Source organism: Ambystoma mexicanum, chromosome 1q (genome assembly GCF_040938575.1).
Source record: "Ambystoma mexicanum isolate Mex_15411 chromosome 1q, UKY_AmexF1_1, whole genome shotgun sequence".
Classification (NCBI taxonomy): Eukaryota; Metazoa; Chordata; class Amphibia; order Caudata; family Ambystomatidae; genus Ambystoma; species Ambystoma mexicanum.
In genome coordinates, this window is record NC_090922.1 from 586,599,461 (window position 1) to 586,622,296 (window position 22,836).

General features: G+C 50.9%; 1 protein-coding gene across 5 annotated transcripts in view; it reads right to left on the reverse strand.

Moving 5' to 3' along the window:
• RC3H1 (ring finger and CCCH-type domains 1) overlaps positions 1-22,836 on the reverse strand; it is a 1,368,452-nt gene that overhangs the window by 613,158 nt on the left and 732,458 nt on the right. For all 5 annotated transcript variants that reach the window (XM_069641098.1, XM_069641097.1, XM_069641095.1 and 2 more), the window contains one exon: positions 7,879-8,096. In XM_069641098.1, coding sequence (XP_069497199.1) covers positions 7,879-8,096 — 218 coding nt within the window. The remainder of the gene's footprint in view (positions 1-7,878; positions 8,097-22,836) is intronic.

Here is a 22,836-nt window from a genome sequence, read left to right on the forward strand (position 1 = left end):
AGCACATACTATCTTACAATAGAGTGCTGGAGGCCTTACCTAGTATCCCCTTCGTCTAGCTTCTCATGTAACTTTAATGTTACCCCTTCCTCACTGAATGGCGGGTGGCAGTGGTTTAATTTGAACTACTGTGGTGTGCATTTACCGCGGGCTGCGTTCGCAACTGCAATAAAGCACCCAAGGGTGCCATTTTTGTCAAAATGGCCCGGTCGTCTTTTTTCACCATTTCTTTGTGGAAAGGTCCTTCTTGGGATTTACTCTGTGTGCCAAACCAGGTTTGGTTCCTTTGTCCGCTTTGCCTTTGGCGGGATTCACGAGTGCTTAGTCTGCTAGGAAACCCAAATACACTTTGTAGTGATTGGCCGGCTGACTGTCTAGGCTGGGTGGGTGACTGACAGCTAGGCTGGAATGAATGGGAGAGAACTGAATAAAAGGAAAGGCGTTTGGCTTGGGAGGCAGCGTCAACCACTGGACGAAGAAATTTAAGAGGACGCCTGCTGCAACTCCTGGACCATTGGTTTGCCCGGTGAAGCCCTGGCTGATGTGTCGAAACTCCAAATTCATATCGACAGAGAAGCCCCTGCAAGGACGACTTCTCCCCTTAGGTTGGTGAGACCAATCAACTCCAAAGTAAGCCACCTGGACATTCTCTCTGAGCTGGTTGACCTCCCACAGAGTTTCTGCTGGAAATCGAAATACCAGGGAGAGGAACACCCTGTGTTGTGTCGTTGCTTTTAAGATGGCCAAGAGCTCCAGAAAGACACTCCGGACTCCCAGGAAGCAGGACTGACCGAGCCTGAGCCCCCTCAACAGTGTGTGGAACCCCAGACGCAAGAAAAGCCCATCTCGACAGTCAGGAACCGCAGTGTTACTATTTGCAGTAGACGTGACCAGCTGAAACACTTAGCAGCCACTTATTTGAAGATTGCTGGTTGCGAGCGCTGACCGTCCTCTTGCAGTGCGCAGGAGTCCCCAGAAGCACTCCTTGTCCCCACGACTGAAGCACAGTAACAATGAGATCTGTATAGCTGCTCAGGAATAGAAGTCACCTGCTGCACTTTTTCTTCAATACAAAGGTATTTTAAAAGTCTGAGAGAACGTGCCTTTTGCTGTAGAGTTGCTTGCATCATCTACTACTCACAAGTCTAACGGCTTGTGGCACTACATTGATTCTTCTTTTTCTTCAAAGACTTCTAAAACATTGTGCAAAGACTTTTCTTACTTGCCTGCAAAGATGTGCTTCAGCTCATATAGACTTTTGCCCAATCACTTTGGCTTAGCCTGTTCTACTGAAAGACTCTTATTGGGGGGGGATCTGAACAGATTTGCCTGCTTAAGAATATTTGTGGTCTCTTGTATGTTCTAATAACCTTTTTCCTTTGACTTACTCTTAAATGACTAAATGCAACAGTGATACATTAATGTCCCCAGCACCGTAGCTATCTAAGTCCCCTGAGGGTGTAGGTTGTGTCTGTGGGCCATCCCAAAGGGGTACTTACTGATTTAGAATTATTAAGAGTGTATTTTGTGAAGCATATGTGAATGTTACTATTATATTGCTGCATTCTGAAGAAGGCTTGCTCTGCCTGATAAATTAATAATTCTTTATTCAAGAAACCTTGAGTGTAAGTCTATTTGAATACTTGTCACTGACTCTCTGTGCAACTCCCCTACAGCTCACATTGACCCCACTCTTGGCATAAGCCTGGCTGCTCAACAAGCTACCAAAACTGTTTAGTACAAGCTTATACCATGGGTTCGGTTTCCCATCACCTGTAGTCAGGGTTGTTGTAGTGTTCCCAAAGGGTACTGCACACAATCTTGCCTAACACGGACCAACTCTGAAGATGAAGGAACCGGTTGAGGTCCCGAGCCAGGATCCAATGGTTCAAAGATCCAACCCATAGGGGTGGCTATTTAATATTTGCATAACAGGCCATAATGGAAACAGGTCAATTATAAATTATAAGTTATAAGTTACTCAACTAGTGACTAATGTACTCTTGTTCCATAGTCCTCTTTACTCCATAATGCATGGGCATCCCTTCCAAGGGACGGGAAACAACCTTTTTCACTAGAAAAAACCTTCACTTTTAAATTTAGAGGTGCGCGGGGGTTCAGCCCAGGGAGCATGCGCTGCCCTGACTCCGCCCTCCGGTGTCACACCTCGGTCCCCATTGACGCGACGACAATAGATTTAACATTGCCTATTGACACCAGTATTATTAGGGGGGAGATTGGTGGGACATATGGAGGAAAGGGGACTATGGACTAAGAGTATGTTAGTCACTACGGTGAGTAACTTATGATTGATTACTCTTACGTCCCGTCCCCTTTCCTCCATACGGCATGGGCAATTACAAATGAATGTAGCCCCAGGGTGGAGAGGAGACCCTCCTTAAACAAATAGGGTCCTAAGAACCGCCTGCCAGAAAGCCGCATCGGATCTAGAGCCAGCATTCAAACAGGCAGAGGGAGGAGCCCATGTGGTCGCCCTGCTTATGACTTGCAAAGGGACATGGCGCTGGAACGCAATGGTCGTTGGCTTGGCCCGACTGCGTGGGCATGTATGTTGGCCGGGAGCGGCTTGTGCTGACCCTCATACGCTTCTTTGAGGGCAGAGACCATCCAAAGGGATATGGAAGCCTTGGAGGCCTGATAGCCTGGTCTTGAGCCTCCGAAAGTGACAAACAGGGTGTCCGATTTGCGGAAGCCCTTGGGCCTGTCCAAGTAAAGTTTTAGGGCACACCCGACATCCAGACAGTGCAGCACTCTGTGTTTCATCCTTAGGATCAGGAAAAAATGTAGGAAGGACTATGTTGTTGTTCAAGTGGAACGCAGACGACACCTAGGGCAGAAAAGCTGAGTGCGTCCGCAGGACTACTTTGTACTTGTGAAAGTTAGTATATGGTTCCGAGGAGACCAGCGCCTGGGTTTCGTTGACCCTACGCGCCGCGGTAAGGCTGACTAGTTAGGCCATCTTGATGGTGAGCAGCCTGATGTCACGGACGCCATTGGCTCGAATGGTTTGTGCGCCAGGGCGCCCAAGACTAAGTTAAGATCCCACACAGGTTGCGGCCTCTTGACGGGCAGGTAGAGCCTTGCGAGTCCTGTCAGATATTACTGGACAATAGGATTCGAGGAGGAGAAGATGCCCTCCTCCGAGTTCCTGTAAACTGCGATGGCTGCGAGGTAAGTGCGGCAGGTGTCCACCTGCCCGCCAGAGTGGGCAGGGTGCGCTGAGAAGGAGAGCACACCATGGGATTGATTTCTTTGGAGTCTGCCCAATGGCAGAATTGGGTCCATTTTCTCTTGTGCTGGGCCCTGGTAGCCGGGCTCCTGGCGCCCTGTATGATCTCGAGATTAGCCTGTAAGAGGCTGAGGTGCCGAAGCGTTACCTGCTCAGGTACCATGCTGTGAGGGCTAGTTTCTGCGGTGCGGGTGGATGACTCTGCCCCCCCTGTTTGCCAGAATATGAGCTGGTTCCATCGGGAGGTGAATCGGGGGCTTCTCCAAGAGGCTGAGCAGCTCCGAAAACCATGGCCTGACTGGCCACCAGTGCTATTAGGATGATGTGGAGTTGGCAAGACTGCTCGATTTTGCAAATTACTCTGAATTAGCACGTGGGCGGAAAGGTGGGACTTCATACCATACCACGAAATGGGTCGCCCAGGGAGCCGGGGCCCAACCCCTGCCAGGAGATGAACTGGGGACACTTCCTGTTGTGCCAGGTGACAAAGAGATGCACCTGGGGATGACCCTACCTGTTGAAGATCTTCTGAATGAGGTTGTTTAGCTGCCACTCGTAATGGTCCGCTCCCAGCCTGCTGAGTCTGTCCGCTTCCAGGTTGGCTTCCCCCAAGAGGAGGACTGCCGTGTAGTAGATGTCTTTTTCCAGGGCCCACTCCCACATGTTGATTGACAGTCTGCACAGAGGAGGGGATCTGGTGCCCCCCTGCTTGTAGAAATAGTACATGCTGGTTGAGTTGTCTGTCTGGATGAGGGCAACCTTGCCCTTGAGACGTGTTAGGAATGCCCTGAGCGCTAGCCAGATGGCGTTCAGCTCTAGCCAATTGATGTGGAATTGCTGCTCCTGTCGGGTCCAGGTGCCGTGGACTGAGAGATCTTCCAGGGTGGCTCCCCGGCCCTCGAGCAAGGAATCTGTTGTGATAGTGGCCTGCGGAGTGGGCGGCCGGAAGGGCTTTGCCCGTCATAGGTTGCAGTCTCCCCAAGTTAGGTCCAGGTGGAGAGACAGCGGAATGTTGATAATCTCGGATTGAGCGCCCCACCCCTGGTTCCATGAGACCACCAAGTGCAGCTGGATCCTCCTCAGTCTTGTGTGCCGGACGGCTAATATGACCTCTGCCAGTAGATCCAGGAGATGTTGGTACCACCATGCTGATATAGCTTCCCTGCTGAGAAAGTGGGTGGTGGCCCTCTTGATGGGCGAGACAGTCTCCTCTGACGGAAGACCTTCTCGGAGCAGGTGTCCCAGATGAGGCCCAGGAATGGAATCTGCTTAGGCAGCAGCTTTGACTTCTTGAGATAGAGCAAGAAGCCAAGATCATGCAGTGTGTTCATAAGGGCATAGGAAGAGTGGTGAACCGCTGCCGGAGATGTAGCCCTGACGAACCAGTCATTGGGGTACAGGTAGATGTGGAGGCCCTGTGCTCCGAGGAGGGCTGCCACCGCATTCAGGAGCCTGGTAAAGACCCTGGGGGCTGAGTTGAGGCCAAAAGGAAGGACCTTGTAATGAAAGTTGTAGCCCATGATCCTGAACCGTAGGAAAGAACGATGGGGCTGCCAAATCGGGACGTTTAGGTACGCATCCTTCAGATCCAGGCAGCACATCCAGTCTCCCTTGTCCAATGTCTCTGCTATAAAAGCTGGCATAACCATCTTGAACTTTTGCAGGGGTAAGGAGAGGTTGAGGGTGGAAAGATCCAGCACAACTCTCAGGCCCACCTGGGTCCTCTTCTGAATGGTGAAAATCCTGGAGTAAAAGTCAAAGCCTCTCTAGGCAGCTGGGACTTCTTCCACGGCCTGGCTCTCTACCAGTGACCAGATCCCCTCCAAAATAGTTGCTGTCCCAACCTGTGGGAGTGGAGGGGAGGAGGGAGGATAGGCTGTGATAGGGAGGCGGTACCCCGTAGATTTTACAGAGGATCCCGGGGTCCATTACATTTTGGTGCCAGAAATGTGCATGAGAGCAAGCATAAGAGACATGTGGGCCCGAACGGGTGTGTCATGCCTCCTTTCCCTCAGAGGCTGTTGTGGAGGATGGGCACTGGAAAAGCCCTTAACACCCTCCCCTCCGCCCCCCTTTTTGTTGCTTGCACCGGTTCCGAGACAGCGAGCGGTCCGGCTGCCTGGATCTCAGTTCCTGGAAGCCACGGAATCCTCCGTACATACGACCCCTGTCGGAGCGCTGCTGAGATTGGGTGTACAATTTCTAAGGATGGATAAAGACTTAGTCGTTTGAGAGCTGTCCCCGCCACCCTCATAGGGCAGATCTAATATATGTTCCTGGACGTCCGGGTTTAATTTTGTTGCCCGGAGCCAGGCTGTCCTTCTCATGTCCGTGGCAATACAAATGGCACGGCCAGAGGTGTCAATATGGGCCAGAGTGGTTTCCATGAGGTCCTGAGCCACCAGCTTGACCTCAGCTGGTCCCGCCGTAAAACGTGATTGGCTCTGGGTGGGGAGTTCTGGGAGGACGTCCGCAGTTTCCCAACATAATCTTTGGTCGGCGGCAGCCAGCATGGCGTTGGCCTGAGGAAGATACAAGGAAGCGTTGGAATAGAGCTTCTTGTCATACACCTCCAAGATCTTCTCCTCGTTGGCTAGCAGCACCGCAGAGGAGGAGTCTGAGGATGACTGTGGCTTGGAGTATAGTGATGCTGCATCGATCACCGAGGAGTGTGGCTGTGGATGGGCCGAGAGCAAGAGTGTATCCTCCTCCACCTGCCTGTACTTAGCGTCCAGGCTTCGATTGACCGGCTGGGCCGAGTGGAGTTTGAGCCAGCCCTTCTTGGCCAAGGAGACTACATCGGTTTGCAGAGGAATCCCCGATTTGGCAGAGGGGTGCCGCGTGAGGACTTAAACCAGGACCCCCTCTGCCGGATGCTCTACCTCGGGTTGGGGCCGCTCCGCCAGCCCAGCAAGACGTTTATGGAAGGCCCTGGCGGAGGATGGCGTGTCTGGATCCTCCTCGTCCGTCTCCTGCGGATCAGGGGAATACTGTGGAGGAGGAGGAGAAGGCACCAGAGACTGGGGTACAGGGACCGCGGCTGGAGGCTGATGAGGCGGCAGAGGCTGGTACAGATCCACCTGAGGAGCCGGCTGCGCCAGGGCCTGTGGCGTCAGCACGAGTGTGTGGGGCCACTAGCATTGCAGGGAGGATTACCCCAATTGCGTCTTTGATGATAACCCCCATCTGATGAGACTTTATGAGGCCGAGTAACCTCTCAAAGAAAGCCTCTTCACTGGCCGAGGTGGTGGCCGGGGGTGCTGACGGGGTAGTGGGGAGCTGCTGCGTACCCTGCCCATACGGACGCAAAGGAAAGCTGTCCTGCGTAAAAGAGGGATAGGTCATAGGCCACATTCCTGGTTTAGACAAGTAACACCTTGACACTCCTTCGCCGAATTCCTGGTGTGGCGTCAGACGGGTGCCTCTGTCTGGCGCGGCTACCATCTTGTCGAGCTGGCTGCCTCATACCTGCAACGTGTTGCTCGGCCAGCTGGGCCCAGCCTTCTCCAGCACTCTTGTCTGTGGATCACGAGGCCTACCCTGCTCCTCGGGCCTAGGCCCGGTAGGTGTGACACCCTCGACCCGGGGGTCGGTACATCTGCATTTAGGCACCCCCTCTGACGTATTGCTGGTAGTAGTTTGAAACCCCTCTGCCATGATGCCAGTACAAGGGCGGAGCCCCTCACTGTCACTGGGAGGATCCGTGGATCCTTTGGCCCGAAGCTGTAACAGCCTCGGTGCATGTCCCTCCCACCAGGAAAAGTCCCTGGGAAGGAGTCTCGCTTGCGGGTGCAATAGAGAATATCGGCCCTACATTGGGCTTGGTCCAATGTTTGACGAATTTCTTGAGGTCCGCTGGAGGCGACTTCTGGAAGAGCTCCCTCCACCGGGCTAGTCTGTTCCTCAGCGCTTTGGAGGACAGCGAGCTACACGCTGAACAAGCTTGCCAACCGTGGTCTGAGCCAAGGCAAAGTAGGCAGAGAAATGGGGGTCTGAAGTTGGGAAGAGCCCGTTGCAAGATGGACACCTGCTGAACCCTGTGGAAGTCGACATGCGCTGCGGAGGAGCGGGACGCCTGAGTTCCGAGTACCTGAATGATAAAAAGACAAACAAAGACAAAGAAGAAGTATCCACGAGTGGAATTACATGGCCGAAGCCAAACCCAGGAGCGCTGGTGAATTCGGCCTGTCCCCGTCGACGCGGAAAAGGGGGACTTTAGTGGCGCCGGAGGGCGAAGTCAGGGCCCGCATTCTCCCTGGGCCACACCTCTGCGCGCCTCTAAATTTAAAAGGGAAGAAGGTTTTTTCAGGTGAAAAAGGTTCTGTCTTCCGTCCCTTGGAAGGGACGCCCATGCAGTATGGAGGAAAGGGGACAGGACGTAAGAGTAAATTATACTTTTGAAAAAGAAAATACTAAAGCATGATGGTTTTCTATGTTTTCATTTGTTTTAGGAAGGTCTTTGGTATGGTTCAAGTTACAATAATGACCTGTATAATTCCTTCCATTTCTTGTAAGGGGACATCAAACAATATTTAAAAACAAGGACACTTGCACTCTCTCAGCAACCAAATTAATCCAGCTGATGAGGTACACGGCGATTTACCAATCAATCAGAAGTATACACTTACTTTGTGGGAAGGCAGCAGGCTCGAATGGTGGGGCTGTGGCCCGAGGATCTTGATAGAACACGTCAGGTTGCTGAGGTGGATAAAGCTGGGAGCCGCGCGGCACCATCTGAAGCTGCTTGCTGGCAGAGAGCGGGGTCATATCGCTCGGTGTTCGAGAGGGTACAGGGTGTGAGTTAGCAGGCAACACTGAGATAGAAGTCTTGGGGACAGTTTCTAGCCTGAAAAGAATGGGAACACTGATCAATGGAGATTGACAAAGTGTAACAGTATAATTTACTCAAAAGAACAAATTATTCTTAAGCCTTATACCCATTTATGCCATAATTCAAGGGTATTATCACTAGGAAGAGAACTGTTCCAATGCGTTTAGCTCAGGATCATAAGGTGGAAAACATTATGCTGGGTGCATGCAGCACGACTGTTACGACCAATTTTTCTATACTCTAGTCTGGTGGACTGAAGTATAGAAGGCCAACCTATAGTGTGACGGGGACAACTCTGGGAGCTGTAGCCAGACCAGTTGAAGGTAGCAAGGCAAGGTGTCTAGGCTAAGTCTCAAGAGGTAGTGAGCTTGTAAAAGGTGCACAATGAGTACACACAGTGCAGCAGACAAGAATTACACTTCTACAATAAGGTATACAAATACTTCTTTACTTATGGTCAAAATGCACAATGAAAAATGACTACAATTAGGTAATGTTATCACTCAATACTCAAAATTAGATCCATATGGGATACATTACTCACTGTAATCGTATTTCTGGTGCTTATATCTGCTTAGATTCACATGCGATGCATAGTCCGACATCAAGTGGAATTCGCAGAGTATTAAAAAGATTTGTTTTCAAAACTTGAAAACAGATGTTGACAGGGCGTGATTATTAATAATATCCCTAGTGTGACATGTACTGTTCCTATGGGCCTTCACGTGTCGAGGTCCCTCAGATTGTTTCTGACATGAGGTTGCATGAAATATAGTGCGAGTACAGATGTTGTAAAGCAGAAACAGTGATAACCCAGAACATCTATGCGCCTTCTACTCCAGTAGATGAGAATGGGTGGGCGTATGGGAATCTAAGCAGATACAAGCACCAGAAATATGATTAGGGTCAGTAATGTATCCCTTGTGGACCTGCTTAGATCACATGCTCTGCATAGAATAGCGAGCAGTATTTGGAGAATGAGGTGGGAAGTTAGACTGTACAGAGGCAAAGAGGTTTTTAAAAAAAAAAATATTAGCATTTGGTTTTACAAAAGAAAACCGTAAGCTTATTTTAGCTAAACAAATCTCAAAAACTTTAAATTCAAATTTCAGCTATGTACTAGGAAGAAAATAGTTAAAGGTTTTGTAGGAAACAGACGACAAAAAACAGACAAGCAACAGGAAACAAGGAAATCACCAAGCGACAGCATGTTAGGGAGAATTCTCCGTTTAGGCTGAATTTCCTAACCTAGTGAGTCCCCCAGCAGCTTTGCTGGATTTTTGGGGTTTATTATTTTCTCCTGCCAAGAGTGAGACTCTTTTACCCTCCCTCTTGGGCATGATTTGAGTGTGTTTCTTTGAATCTAGATGTGTTTAATGGGCTATGGGGTCTTTTACTCCATAGGGTTTCATGTGTTTTTGTGATGTGTGTTACACAGCACCCTCCGTGCAGTAACACAGGGGTGTGATAGTGACCCCCCAGTATAGACTCCATACCCTGGGACTGACTACTGTCTCCAAGGTCATGTAAAGTCACCATTGACTTTACTAGTCTTTAATTCTGACCAGAACCAGTACAAACCATCGTATTATGGACGTACTGGCTGGGGCAATTCGATTGCCCCAGGGTCCGTTAGTCGAGGGGGCACGTCTCCGTCCCCCCTGATCGAGTTTTGGCTGGTGGCAGTGGATACTACTTTTTATATTCAACCGCGAATATTTTCCTATGGGATTTCCCATTGTTTTAGGCTACTATCTTTATTTAATTATTTAAGGTAGCCTCGAACATACCGCCGGTTTATTTAATTAATATTAATTCTCCGGTTGGTATTTTTTGCCAAAACTGGATTCTAAAATGGCATTTGTGTTCTCTTCTGTGACTCCAACCCAAGTCGAGCCCTTTGTTCCACTTTTTGGCGGGCACCCTGGACTGAGTTGTCTAGGCAACTCAAGTCGCACTCCGTCCTGATTGGCCCAAGTGGTGAGCCGGCCGGCTCACCACTTAGCATGTTTGAGTGACAGCTAGGCTGAGTGAATGGGGGTTTGCTGCATAAAAGCAGGGCTTTGGGGACTGGAACTTCAGAAGTAGCCACAGGACCTAAGAATCCGACGAGGGAGAAGCTGAGCCGACCTGCCACGACACCACGACCGGTGGAGCCCTGCTGGACCGTCTCACCACTTTTCCCAACGACAGAGGAGATCTCCCGCCGGAGAGTCTTCTTCCTTTGACGGGTGGGGATAACCAGTTTCACTGTATTTTCGCTTTCCCGACGTATTTCATGGCCGCCTTGCCCGTGCTAAGCACCCCGGCAACCGGGATACCACGTTTTACCACGACCGCGAGACAAAGGTATCACCTTTAACCGGAAAACTCTGCGGCTGTTTTCTGCCCTGGTAGTGCAAAGACCTTCATCTTTCCTCCAAGTCGAGATCTTCTCTTTCCCTGGACGACGCAACTTGCAACCACTACCAGGAACAACTGCCACCGCTGGAGGATCCTTCCCACTTAAGGTACCGTGTCCCGCCTGGCTTCCATTGCAACCGACTGTACGGGGTAGATTTAGCCCCCGGCTTTCGAACCTGGGTTAGCCTGGGACACCCTGGCTAAACTTTTCTAAGCCTCTCTAAACTCTTTTCTGAACCCTCTGCAAGACTTCCTAAGCCTAGTGTAACTGTGTGATCTTGGGCGTATTTGTGCTCTGCTCTCTCTAACAGTGGGCCCAGCCTTTGGACTTTGGCTCACCAGTGACTTTTTTGCTCTCTGTGTTCCTGAATCGTAGAGTGGTGTAACCCTTCATATTCTGTCTTTTTCCCTCCCTTTTTCACAAACTTATTAGAGTGCAATCTAGTCAAGCGCTCACCTCTGTATGAAAATAAGTGGTGTTTTACTGTGATTTTTCTAATAGGGAAAAAGGGGTATATATTTCCTAATAGTAATTGTGTTTAGAATATTTTATAATCAGAGTGCTGGAGTGTTTCAACTGTGTTTTTAAATAAATAATTATCTACTTTGATACCAAAGCTCTTGGTCAGTGGTTGTTTGTATTAATGTATCCGAGTGCCTATTGAGTATACTTTGCATACTGCCTAACTCTTCTTGAGGGAAGTCTGACTGCTCAGCCACAGCTACCAGGTAAATCTGTGTAGTCTTAAATCTTTTGCAGTGGTCCCTAAGGGAACTGCACAGGTTTCTGCCTAACACAGCAATAGACTTCTAATCAGAGAAAAGAATAACCATCTTAAAATAATCAAAGCAAAGAAACCTCCACGCTCAAGATTCTGCTTTCAGTCAAACAGTTGGCAACCAAATGATCCTTCTCCTGTAAATTGAGAACAATTTCTAGGAAAGCCAAAAGGGCAACTCCAGCCACCAATCCTCTGAAGTTTGTGTGGTATATTTTGTGAAGAATGTAATCAACCATCTGTCATGTTCTAGTTTTAGACTAGGGAAAAACATGATTAGATGAAGTAGGGTCTCATTCTGGTTCTTACATATTCTGCAGCTATAGTATCTCAAGTTTACTGCCTTCATCACTTCCATCCATATAGTTGGCATTAAGTTCATACGGAATCTCAAAGTTCATTCTTCGTTTAGAACAAGGGTATCCGTTTAGGTATCGCCTCATATTACTTCTAGAACCGTATACAGGAGCTTTCTGACCACATATTTTAAAGGTTCTTACTTTTTCAGTTAAGATCCAGTCCAGGTCTAGAAGGTTTTTTTTCTTTGCGGGTTGAGTTAGTAGCATTTCTTCTGTCATACCCAGATCTTCCAGAATGACCTACACGTTGAGCTCTGATGTGTTAATACCTTATTTATTTGTTCTTGCAGGGCCTTCTTCAATGCCTTGTGTTTTAGAACTGCTTGTACCACCTGTGAATCTGCTTTAGAATGTGTGTCAATGGAGTAATGTTGTGTGAACGTATAGATGGAACTCCATGTAGCAGCTTTGCAGATGGCGTCTAGAGAGACGTTTGCAATGAAAGCGAAGGTAAACCCTGTACCTCCGGTAGTGTGTGCCCTTGGGGTAAAAGCTAGAATCTTTTTGGTTAGGGAATAGAGTTGTATGCATTTGAAAATCCATTTGGAGACGGCAACCTTTGATATGTAATCGCCTTCTTTACCAGGTGGTATGGCAACAAAAAGTTGGTCTGCTTTCGTTATAGTACAAGGCCGCCCTCCGTACATCAAGTGTATGGAGGCTTCTTTCTGCTGAGTTTGATGGATTCTGAAAGAAGGTGGGAAGTTCTATGGATTGGTTTACATGGAACTTTGAGATGAACTTACGCGAGTACCTAGGATGTGTTTAGAGGACAACCTTGTCCTTGTGTATGATGAAAAAGGGATCTTGTACAGAAAAAGCCTGTAGCTCACTGACTCGTCTTATGTAGGTGATAGCTACCAGGAATGCAGTTTTATAGGTAACATGTTTTAGGGTGGCCTTGTGCATAGGCTCGAACGGTGGGCCCATGAGCTTAGAGAGAGCAACATGGAGATCCCGACCTGGGGCAGGGTTGGAAATTGGGAGCATAGCCTCTTTACCCCTTCCATGAACGCCTTAAGGCCATGGACTTTCCACCAAGACACTTTGTTCTGTGAAGAGCTGTAAGTCGATAGGGCCGCCAGATGTACCTTTAAGGAACTGAATACGAAGCTGTAGTCTAGTAAATTAAGCATGTAGTGTAGAATGTTAGCTGGAGAACATTCTAATGGATTTAGTGATTGTGATGTGCACCATATCACAAATCTTTTCCACTTATTCAAATAACAGTGCCTGGTGTTGGGTTTTCATGCTTCTTAGAGTATCTCCATACACCTTTGTGTAAGGTTTAAGTGGCAAAACTCAATGACTTCAAGAGCCAAGCTGCCAAGTTCATAGACTGTGGGCGTGGGTGGAGTGATGCCCCTTTGTGTTGTGTCAACCTGTAGTATGGGCACAGGAGCTTAACTGGGTCGCACATTGGCAGGTTGAGCAGGTGTGGAAACTAAGCCTGTCTCGCCAACATAGGACCAACCAGGATAGGAGTTACTTGTTCCTGGTGCATCTTGTGCACCATCTTGCTCAGGAGTGGTGTTGGGGGAGTGGGGGGAGGAAAGCGTAAGCCTATTTCACCGACCAGTTAATCCACAGGGCGTTCCCCTTGGATCCTGGTTGGGGAAACCTGAAAGCAAGTCTGGGCATTGCGCATTCAGGTCTGTGGCGAAAGTCTGGTGGGGTGACCCCCATCGTGCGCATATTCTGTCTAGGAAATCTGTTGAGTTGCCTGTTAAAGAGAATTCTCAGAAAGGTATCAGTCCTCCATCCTTCTTTGGTACTAAGAAGTAGGGGGAATACCGACCCTTGTTCCTCTCCGCTACGGGTACCGGTTCTATGGCACCCTTCTCTAGCAGGGTCTCTAAAATCTCCTGCATAAGTATTGGGTCTGGAAGCTTCAAAGAGTTGTTCCCCGGTGGATGACTAAGTGTGTAGGAAGGGCAGGCAGTAACCTTGGGCAACTGTCTGAAATGCCTAAGCATCTGACGTAATAGCCTGCCATTCTGCCAGATGTTGATTTAACCTGCCCCCTACTGGTGTCTTGTGAGGGGAGACCTCAGAGGGGTTTAGAAGCAGCTGACGCAGATGCCGAGGGTAAAGCGGCACCTGCTGCTGCGGCTTTTGTACCTTTGACCCATCCACCATGGGTGAATCGCTTCTGGCCCCTTTGAGCAGGCTGTCCTCTGCCTCTTCCGAATGCGGAGTAAAAGCAAAAGGACCTACCCCTCCAGGAAGCTCCTGAGGGGAGATGTGGAGTCTGTCGGATAGCACCCCAAGGAATTTTGCTGCTGCCGTGGATGTTTGTAATCTCTCTAGACTGTCATCAGCCTTCTTTCGAAATAAAGTAGTGCCGTCAAAGGGCATGTTCAGAAGTCTGGCTTGTACATCTGGAGCAAAACCAGACTTCCACAACCACGCAAATATGCGGATTGTGGTACTTGCCGCCATGGCCCTGCTGATGCCGTCAGCAGAATCAATGCCTGTTTTGAGGGAGTCGCACATTGCATCCCTTCCATCCCAGGTAATGTTTAAGAATGCGTCCCTTTCTTCTCCTTCTGGGAGACAGTCAGCCGCAGATGAAGCACACTCCCAAAGTGTGTGGCTGAATCTTGCTAGCGTGCAAGTGGCGTTAATCTACTTAAGCGCCATGCTACATGCCGAAAATACTTTTTTTGACACGGCATCAAATCTTTTATCATCCCTGTCCTGTGGAATAGTGTCTTATGCCGACTTACTGTTCGATGAAGTCGCTGCTTGTACAACTAAACTCTCTGGAGTTGGATGCTTGCTCAGATATTCAGGATCTGAAGCCGATACTCTGTGTTTAGCAGAAAGATTTTTATTTACTGCAGGGATAACTTCAGGAGCTTCCCAATTAGCAGATATTTTTCTTTGCAGAGCAGTATGAAAAGGAACAGGATCCTCCTGTGGACCTTTATCTAAAATATCAGTAAGGTCATTCTGCTGAAAAGAAGGTGTAGGTGTAGTCCATCCCATGAATTCGATTATTCTGGCAATCAGAATCCTATAAGGAGCCTCAGCATGCTCTCCAGGGTCTGGTTTAGCAAAAACTACTTCTGGAGAATTATCCAAACCACTTGCCTCATGTAGAGACTCTTGAAGGTCTTTAAACCTGTTCTCCTGAGAGATTAATTCCTCTGGCATAGGTATTGTAGTCCTTTACAAACCCAAGGGTCTCTCATTGTCGGAATCCTCTCCTTCCTCATATATAGAGGACAAGGCTCTAAAGTAGTCAGACCCATGATATGGTTTAAAATCAATTTCTAGAACAGAAGGAACTAAATTTGTTGTCACTGCCTGAGAAAGCGTCGAGGTTGTCGACGTGGATGTCGTAGGCTTCGACAATCCTGAAAAAGGCGTCGAAAAAGTTTGAAAAGACCCTGATGCACTCGAGCGGATCGGAATCCTACTCGGTGTCGTCGAGATTGTCGATGGCATTCTCGACGTCCTGGTCGGAGCTTTCGACACATCTACTGCCTGTGACGTAGTGACAGTTGTAGGTTTGTCTTTTATCAGGGTCAACAGTGGTGTCAAAGACGGCATCGATGAAACTGATTTATGTGTCCAAGGGCCCTTCGACAAAGGCATAGATGACGCAGATTTGTGAATCGAAGGAATCGTCAACGACGATGACGCGGTCTTCTTGCTTTTTCTCGAGGGTTCATGACGCTCTTGGGTATTTTCTCTCGCCGGGTTCAACGACTCTCAGCGTTTTGATTTTTCGGGTCTTTCACCCAGGGTATCACCTTTAGACTTCTCCGAGGGGGTCGAGGCCACTTTCTCGAAGATACTAAGCATTTTTTTAACAGAATTCCTCCCACTTAGCCGGAGAGCTGTGTTTCGTAGGACAGGTGACCCTTTCCGGGGAAGTAGAAGAGGGAGATCTACAACGCCTATTCTTAGAGTATTTTGATCTCGAAGACTGGTGCGAACCACTTCTAGATCTTGAACGACAATTTTTTTTGTCGACGAGGAGACGAATGTCTCGGCCGAAGAAACTTTCGAGCGAGTAGAAGTTTTAAAATCCTTACCTCTTTCTAACTTCCCCTTACGCTCCTTCAAGGCTTTCGCCGTCAGTCATGGATATACAGTCGTTACATTCCGAACAGTGATGCTCCAATCCCAGGCACCACAAACAGATCCTGTGAGGATCCATTAATGACATTTTCTTCCCACAGTCACGACATTTTTTGAAACCGGGCCGTGCAGTCAATGGTTCGGATGAAGAAGCCATTGTGTAATGGTAATAATCTTCGAAGAATAAGAAGGTTTTCCTGAAGAAAGGAAGGAACAAGTTACTTACCTATAACTGTTGTTCTCCAGCATGGGTCTGGCATAGATTCACATGCACATGAATGTAAGAATACATAGCAGTATACACATGCACAATCACGGGAGGTGGCAAAAGGCTCAACATTAAGCAATACAACAACTCAACATTAAGCATCTCTTACCTCCTCACCAGGCTCACCTTAAGCGAACAGGTTGCGCAGCACTGCTTGGCTGACCCTGGACTCCTCCCTGGAGTCCCGATCGACGCAGTAGAATCTTGTGAAGGTGTGCGTCGACCTCCACATAGCAGCCCTGCCGATGTCCAGCAGGGGCACACCAGACAGGAACGCCATGGTAGCAGCGATCGCTCTGGTCAAATGGGCTCTCAGACGGCCGGGCAGCGGTCGGTTTGCCAACCAGTGACAGTGCATGATGCAGCCGGAGAGCCATCTAGAAATGGAAGCCTTCGAGAGCACCTTCCCTTGATTCACGGGTCCAAATTTCACTGACAGCTGTGATGTCTTCCGAAAACTCGTCGTGCGGTCCACGTAGAACTTCAGCACTCTAGCTACGTCCAGGGAGTGCAGAGTCCTCTCGGCCTGTGACGAAGGCGACGGGAAGAAAACTGGCAACACCAAAGGCTCGTTGAGGTGGAAGTCCGACTGCACCTTGGGCATAAAGGAGGGGTGCGTCCTCAGCACCACCCTCGTGTCATGAAAAGTCAAGTATGGAGGCTTGCAAGATAGGGCCTGGATCTCTGCCACTCGTCGTGCGGAGGTGATGGCCACGAGAAATTCTGTCTTCCACGACAGGAACTTGAACGGCGCTGAATGCATAGGCTCGAATGGGGCCCCCATGAGCCTGGTCAGCACCACATTGAGCTCCCACGCCGGAGCAGGGGCCTTCACCGGCGGGAACGATCGGAATAGTCCCTTCATAAATTCCTACACCAGGCCATGAGACCACAAGGACGCCCGTCCTGTAGTTCGGGTGTATCGGGAGATGGCAGCCAGATGTATCTTGATGGAGGCGTGAGCCAGTCCAGCTTTTGCCAGCGACAGTAGGTACGGCAATACTTGAGGGGTCGTAACCCGCAGAGGGTTAATCTTCTGTGCACGGCACCAGACAGAGAACCTCTTCCACTTATGTCCATAGCACTTGAGGACGCCCTGGCATTTGCAAGAACCTCTCTGCAGTCAGCCGGGATATCGTATCCTCCAAACTCTAGTGCTGCAGAAGCCAAGCCTGCAAGTTCAGCGACTCCGGGTCATGATGAAGAATGGCGCCTGCTTCTCTGGAGAGAACATCCGCATCCGTCGCCAGCTTGATAGGTGGGGACGCTGACAAGTCCAGAAGGTCCGGGAACCATATCGGTCTCGGCAACGCCGGTGCAACGAGGATCATCCTGCACCTGGATCTCTTGAGCTGGTTGATGAGACGGAGCAGCAACGGCAACTGAGGGAACACGTACAGAACAGGCCGTCCCAAGGGAACGAGAAAGCATCGCCCATGCGCCTCTGCTGTGTGAACCTGCTGGCGAACCTCTGGCACTTGGAGTTCGTCGCCGTCGCGAACAGGTCGATCTGGGGTTTGCCCCATAGTTGAAAGAGCCGATCCACCTGGTCCTGGCGTAGTTCTCACTCGTGGCACGAGTGCAGCTCCCTGCTGAGTGAGTCTGCGATGGTGTTTTTTATTCCTGCCAGGTGGAAGGGAACCAGAAACATCCCCTGAGCGACGGCCCAGTGCCACAGATCCCGGGCCTCCTTGGATAGGGCTGGGGATCTGGTGCCTCCCTGCTTCTGGTTGTAGAACATTGTGGTGGTGTTGTCGGTGAAGATCCTCACCACTTTGTCCTTGAGGGACGGAAGGAACGATTTGAGCGCCCAGAAAAAGGCTCGTAGCTCCAGGATGTTGATGTGGAAATACCTCGCCTCCGGGAGCCAGAGGCCTCTTGCGTGGAGACTTCCGGTGTGGGCCCCCCATCCCTCCAGGGAGGCGTCCGTCGTCACCGTCTCCTGATACGCGGGGGTCTGAAACCCCGTGCCTGCCGTGAGGTGCGCACGGGTACCCAACCATAGAATCGCCCGACGGAACTCCTCGTCGAGCGGGATCCAGTCTTCGAAGCTGCCCACCGCTTGAAACCAGCGGGCGTCGAGGAACTCTTGTAGCAGACGCATCCGAAGTCTGCAAAGGGGCACAAGGTAGATGCATGAGGACATCATCCCGAGGAGGGACTTGATGGACCTTTCCCTGGCCACATCCGTGGCTAACTGGCGCTGCACCTTGCCCAAAATGGTCTTCGTCCTTTCTTCCGACGGAGATGCCAATCGCTCCACTATCGAGCTTTGCTCCCAGAAACAGTGCCACCTGCGATGGAACGAAGTGGGATTTGGGGTAGTTGATAGCGAATCCCAGGTCCGGGAGCAGGCGGCTAGTCCTTGCTGTGTGTTCGACAGCGAGTTCTCTTGACCTTGCACGGATTAGCCAGTCGTCCAGGTAGGGGTAGACGTGGATCCCCTGTAGGCGCAGCCGTGCCGCCACTGGTGCGAGGCACTTGGTGAAAACCCTGGGTGCCGACTATAATCCGAACGGCAGGGCTCTGAATTGGTAGCGACGCCCCTGGACTACGAATCTGAGGAACTTTGTGTCCTTTTAGAATGGGGATGTGGAAGTAAGCATCCTCCAGGTCCAACGACGATAGGAAGTCGCCCTACTCCAGCTGTCCCAGCACGTGCTGGAAGGTGACCATCCTGAATTACTGTGCCTTGATTTACTTGTTTAACCGACGCAGGTCCAGGATGGGGCGCCAACCGCCCATCTTCTTTCTGATGAGGAAGTACCTTGAGTATACTCCGGAGCCCCAGCGCCTCTTGGGGACGAGCTCGATGGCACCTTTCTTGAGCATCGCCCTTACCTCCAACAGCAATTGAGGGACGCGATTCTCCTTCCTGGCCATGGGAGGAATGCGAGGACACTTGTTTTGAAATTCTAGCGAGTGTACGCGGGCCAGGGTGTCCAGCACCCAACGGTTGGTGGAGATGACTCCCACACGCTGACGAACTTCATCAGCCGGCCACCCACCGGGGTGCTTCGGTGGGGGCCCAGACGCTACGGCCAGTTCAGTCCTGCTTGGAAGAGGCCTTGCCGCCTTGACCTCCTTGACGACGGCAGCGAGACCCTCCTTGCTTGCCGCGGCCTCTGTAGGCCTCCTGGGACGAGGAGCGGGCCGCCTGGCGCTACGTAGAGGAGCCACTGATGGATCCCTTGGAGGCTCCCTGTCTGCCTCCGGAGCTCCGAAAGGGCCGCCGTTGCTGAAGGACTCCTAAGGCTCGGGCTGTCTCTGTGTAGGTCTTGATGGCCTGGAGGGACTCATCCACCGTCTTCTCAAACAGGTTGTTGCCGTCGAACTGCATGTCCAACACTCTGGTCTGGACGTCCTGACAAAAGTCCATCGGCCTGAGCCATCCTCATCGTTGAGGGCAAGCCCCGTTGCCCAGCTGGCGAAATCCAGTATCGGCAATGTCCATTGCCACCGTTATGGCGTGATCTGACGCCACCTCACCTTCCTGCAGAATCTGTAGGGCCTCCGCCCGCTTGTCGTCCGGTAGGAAGTCTTGCCGGGGAGCTATCTTGAACCAAAGCTCCCTGTCGTAACGGGCCACAATCGCTAAGGCATTGGCCGCCTTAATCGTCGTCGCCGCCGACATGACTCGTCGTCCCATGGAGTCCAACTTCTTCCCCTCGCTGTCCGGCGGGGAAGTGGAAGTTGAAGCCGCCGCACCCGCCGCCTTCTTCTTGGCCGTTGCCGAGACGACCAAGTCCGGCGTAGGCTGGGCCCTGAGGCACAAGGGGGCGGCATCGGGGACCCAGTACTACTTCTCGTACCTTTCCCTTTTGGCAGGTGTCGTGGAAGGGTTCTTCAGGATAGCCAGCCCCTCGTCCCAGATGTCGCCGAGCAACGCTACAGCGAGGACCGTCTTTCTCTTGGCCTCCCGTCTTCTCTTCCTCGGGGCAGAGCTGGAAGAGCTCAGATACCCTGGCTATCATGGCGTGGAAAGAGCCAATTTCGTCGGGCGGAGAGGCGGGGGTGATGAAGGAACATCCGTTGTATCACCGCCACCGTCGTCGTCCGTCCCCGTCACTGTATCTGTCGCCGTATCATCCCGAGGGTCCGGCGAGGGGGATGAGGGGTCCACAGGCCTCATGGGCACGAAGGGCGGTGTGGGGAGGACTCTCCTCCGCTTGGTTGGAGGGCTTCCTGACGGTCCTGGTTCTGGATCCTCCGTCGGGGTCCGTGGTAACCTCGTCCTTATCTCAGTACATAAGGATTGCATCGCCAACAAAATGGCCGCCGAGCTATCCTGGGGCTCGGGCAATGGCTGCGACGGGCGGGATGGCTGCTCCACTGGGCCCTCATCGTCGCTATCTTCGATCACATCAGCAGGAACCTTCCCCTGGGATCGAACCTTCTCGAACCTCTCGTTGAGGCCTTCGAACCTCTTGTTGAGGCTTTTCACGGTTTCCACCAGATCCTCCTCGGGGCTGAATCTGAGTCCGTAATGGCCACCGGCCCCCCGCCTCTTTTTCCACCCGGGTCTTAACGCTGGGCCGGAAAGAGCCCATCGTTAAGTGCGGTGGCAGGGAAATTCTGGGCCCCGAGGCCGCCTCCACTGGCGTAGTCTCTGCCAGCTTCGTTAGGGCCGCTGCAACAACCTCAATAGAGGCCTTTGCCGGGTGGATCAAGGCCCTCACCACCTTAGGTGCGTCCTGGGCCTTCGCTTTTGGGGGAGGGTCATCGCCTCGCTCCCCCTCGCCTCCCTTCGAGATCGACCAGGGCCTCTCCAGAAGCTTACCCGGGTTCTCGGACTTCCTCTTCCCCGAACCAGAGCGCTGGCTCGTGGTTGATCGTGCCGGGGAAGTCACGCCCTGCTTGGCAGCCGAAGAGCCTGACCTTTCGGCGCTCCCGGTGCCCGTGGACTGGCAGTTTCTCCACGTGCGTCTTGTCATCATGAAGGCAGTAGAGACATCTCAAATGCTCGTCCTCCTTGAAAACATTTTTGCAATCCGCATCCCGGGCAGCTCCTGAACTGCTTGGATCCGGGAGTCGAGCTTCCCTTGTCCTGGGCTATGTCCGTTGGGGTAGGCCTCAGATCTTCTGGAACCTCCAAGAAGCGTAACTCGACGAAAACTTCACCCTTGAGGGGCGTAGAAGAATTCCGAAATGGGTCCCCGTTATCGGAAGTGGAAACGGTGGAGCTTGAGGCTCGATTAAACCGAAAAAATGAGAAAATCTCTGAAAAAGCGTGAAAACGCAGTAAAAGCTCGAGAGCTAAAGCACGAGGACTCCCAACACTTGAACGTGTGGTAAAAATCTGAGGATGGCTGCCAGGGCAGGGGCTTAGGGAGAGGGCAGTCATTGGCTGGGGGCAGTATGATCCAGAGATCAGTGATTGGTTACTACTAAGAAAGACAGATCAGAAACGAAACTGATACTGATTTATTCTTTACCGAGGATTCCCAGCCGGGCGACGGGGAATATTCACGAGCATGTGAATCCATGCCAGACCCCAGGCTGGAGAACCGAGCGTTACGTTTCCGAGGCCCACAAAGCACAGAAAAACAGAACTGAGCAACGGACGCTGTGCCATTCTATTTATACGCATGACGACTTCGGCGCCGATACGGAGGCTGTTGAGGAACACCGACTCGAGGGACGTCGACGCGCAGCGCCCTCTACTGGAAAAAAAATTCCGAGGCCAGAAAGCTGGAATGGATAACATCAAAGATAAGGATTACGTCGGAGGACACAATCCCTTCGAAAGTACAGTTCTTTAGGGGTTCAATCCCAATATCACCACTCTAAGAGCACCCCCTTGGGGGAAGTGGGATTCTTGGACAGAACTCTGCAAATCACGACCAGGCAAAGGCGATCTAGGTTTAGGACTTCAGGTCCTTTTAATGCTATGGTGCGAGAGCGGTAGAGAACTATGCAAGGTAGACAATTCAGCACAAATTACAACCCCCACCATCCCCCCCCCCAACAGTCCCCTATAGTCCAATTTTTCAAGCACACTTAAGTCTGTAAAATGTCCTGTTGAAGGGGGTACTGGGGCAGTGGTCACTTTTGGTGTCGGGATTGGGGATGGCTAGCTGGTGGTTCCGCACTCAGGCGAGATGGTTCCTTTCACTGGACAGCTGGATGACCAAAGAACAACGAGATTAAGACAACCACGATAATCACAACATCAGGAGACCAAGAGAACACTAAGGCGGGCAGCAGTGAAGATCACGGTGTTCGGGCTGCAGAAGGCAACCCTCCGGCAGAGACAGAGAACGTGGTCCTGAACGACCTATTAATTTCTGCAGACCAGCAACGTCAAGAGGATGATTTCTGTCTCAAGCTGAGTCTGCAGAGTCACAAGTTGAAACTTTGAAAGAGAACTGGTGCAGCAAAGGGGCCCAGGAGCGATCAAGTCAATGCAAAGGGTGGTTCCAGGACACTATTGATACTTGCAAGGGCAGGATCATTGCACACTGGTTGAGACTTTTTTCTCCTACCGATCAACAGATCAGCAAAGAAGGCTGGACTTTGCTGGAAGCAATGGTGGTTGGCTGAAATGGACCTCCTCAGATCATCAACTAGCACCTGTTCGAAGGGTTCTTGGATCATACAATATCCAAAATGGCTACAGTAGTCCGTTTGTACTAAATATGAGCTAGGGGACCCAGCGGCAAGGATCTGCACCATTCAAACTGGTTGGGTTTAACCAATTATGGTTAGCTTCCTGCCTTCACAGGACCAGACACTATGGACAAGAAGTGGGCTGAGACTGGCCAGACAGTCACAGCCCCCCACATCCGGCCAAGTAAACATGCTGCTGATTTGACTGGGAAAGTGTTTCCTTGATATGGTCTTTCAACCATTTT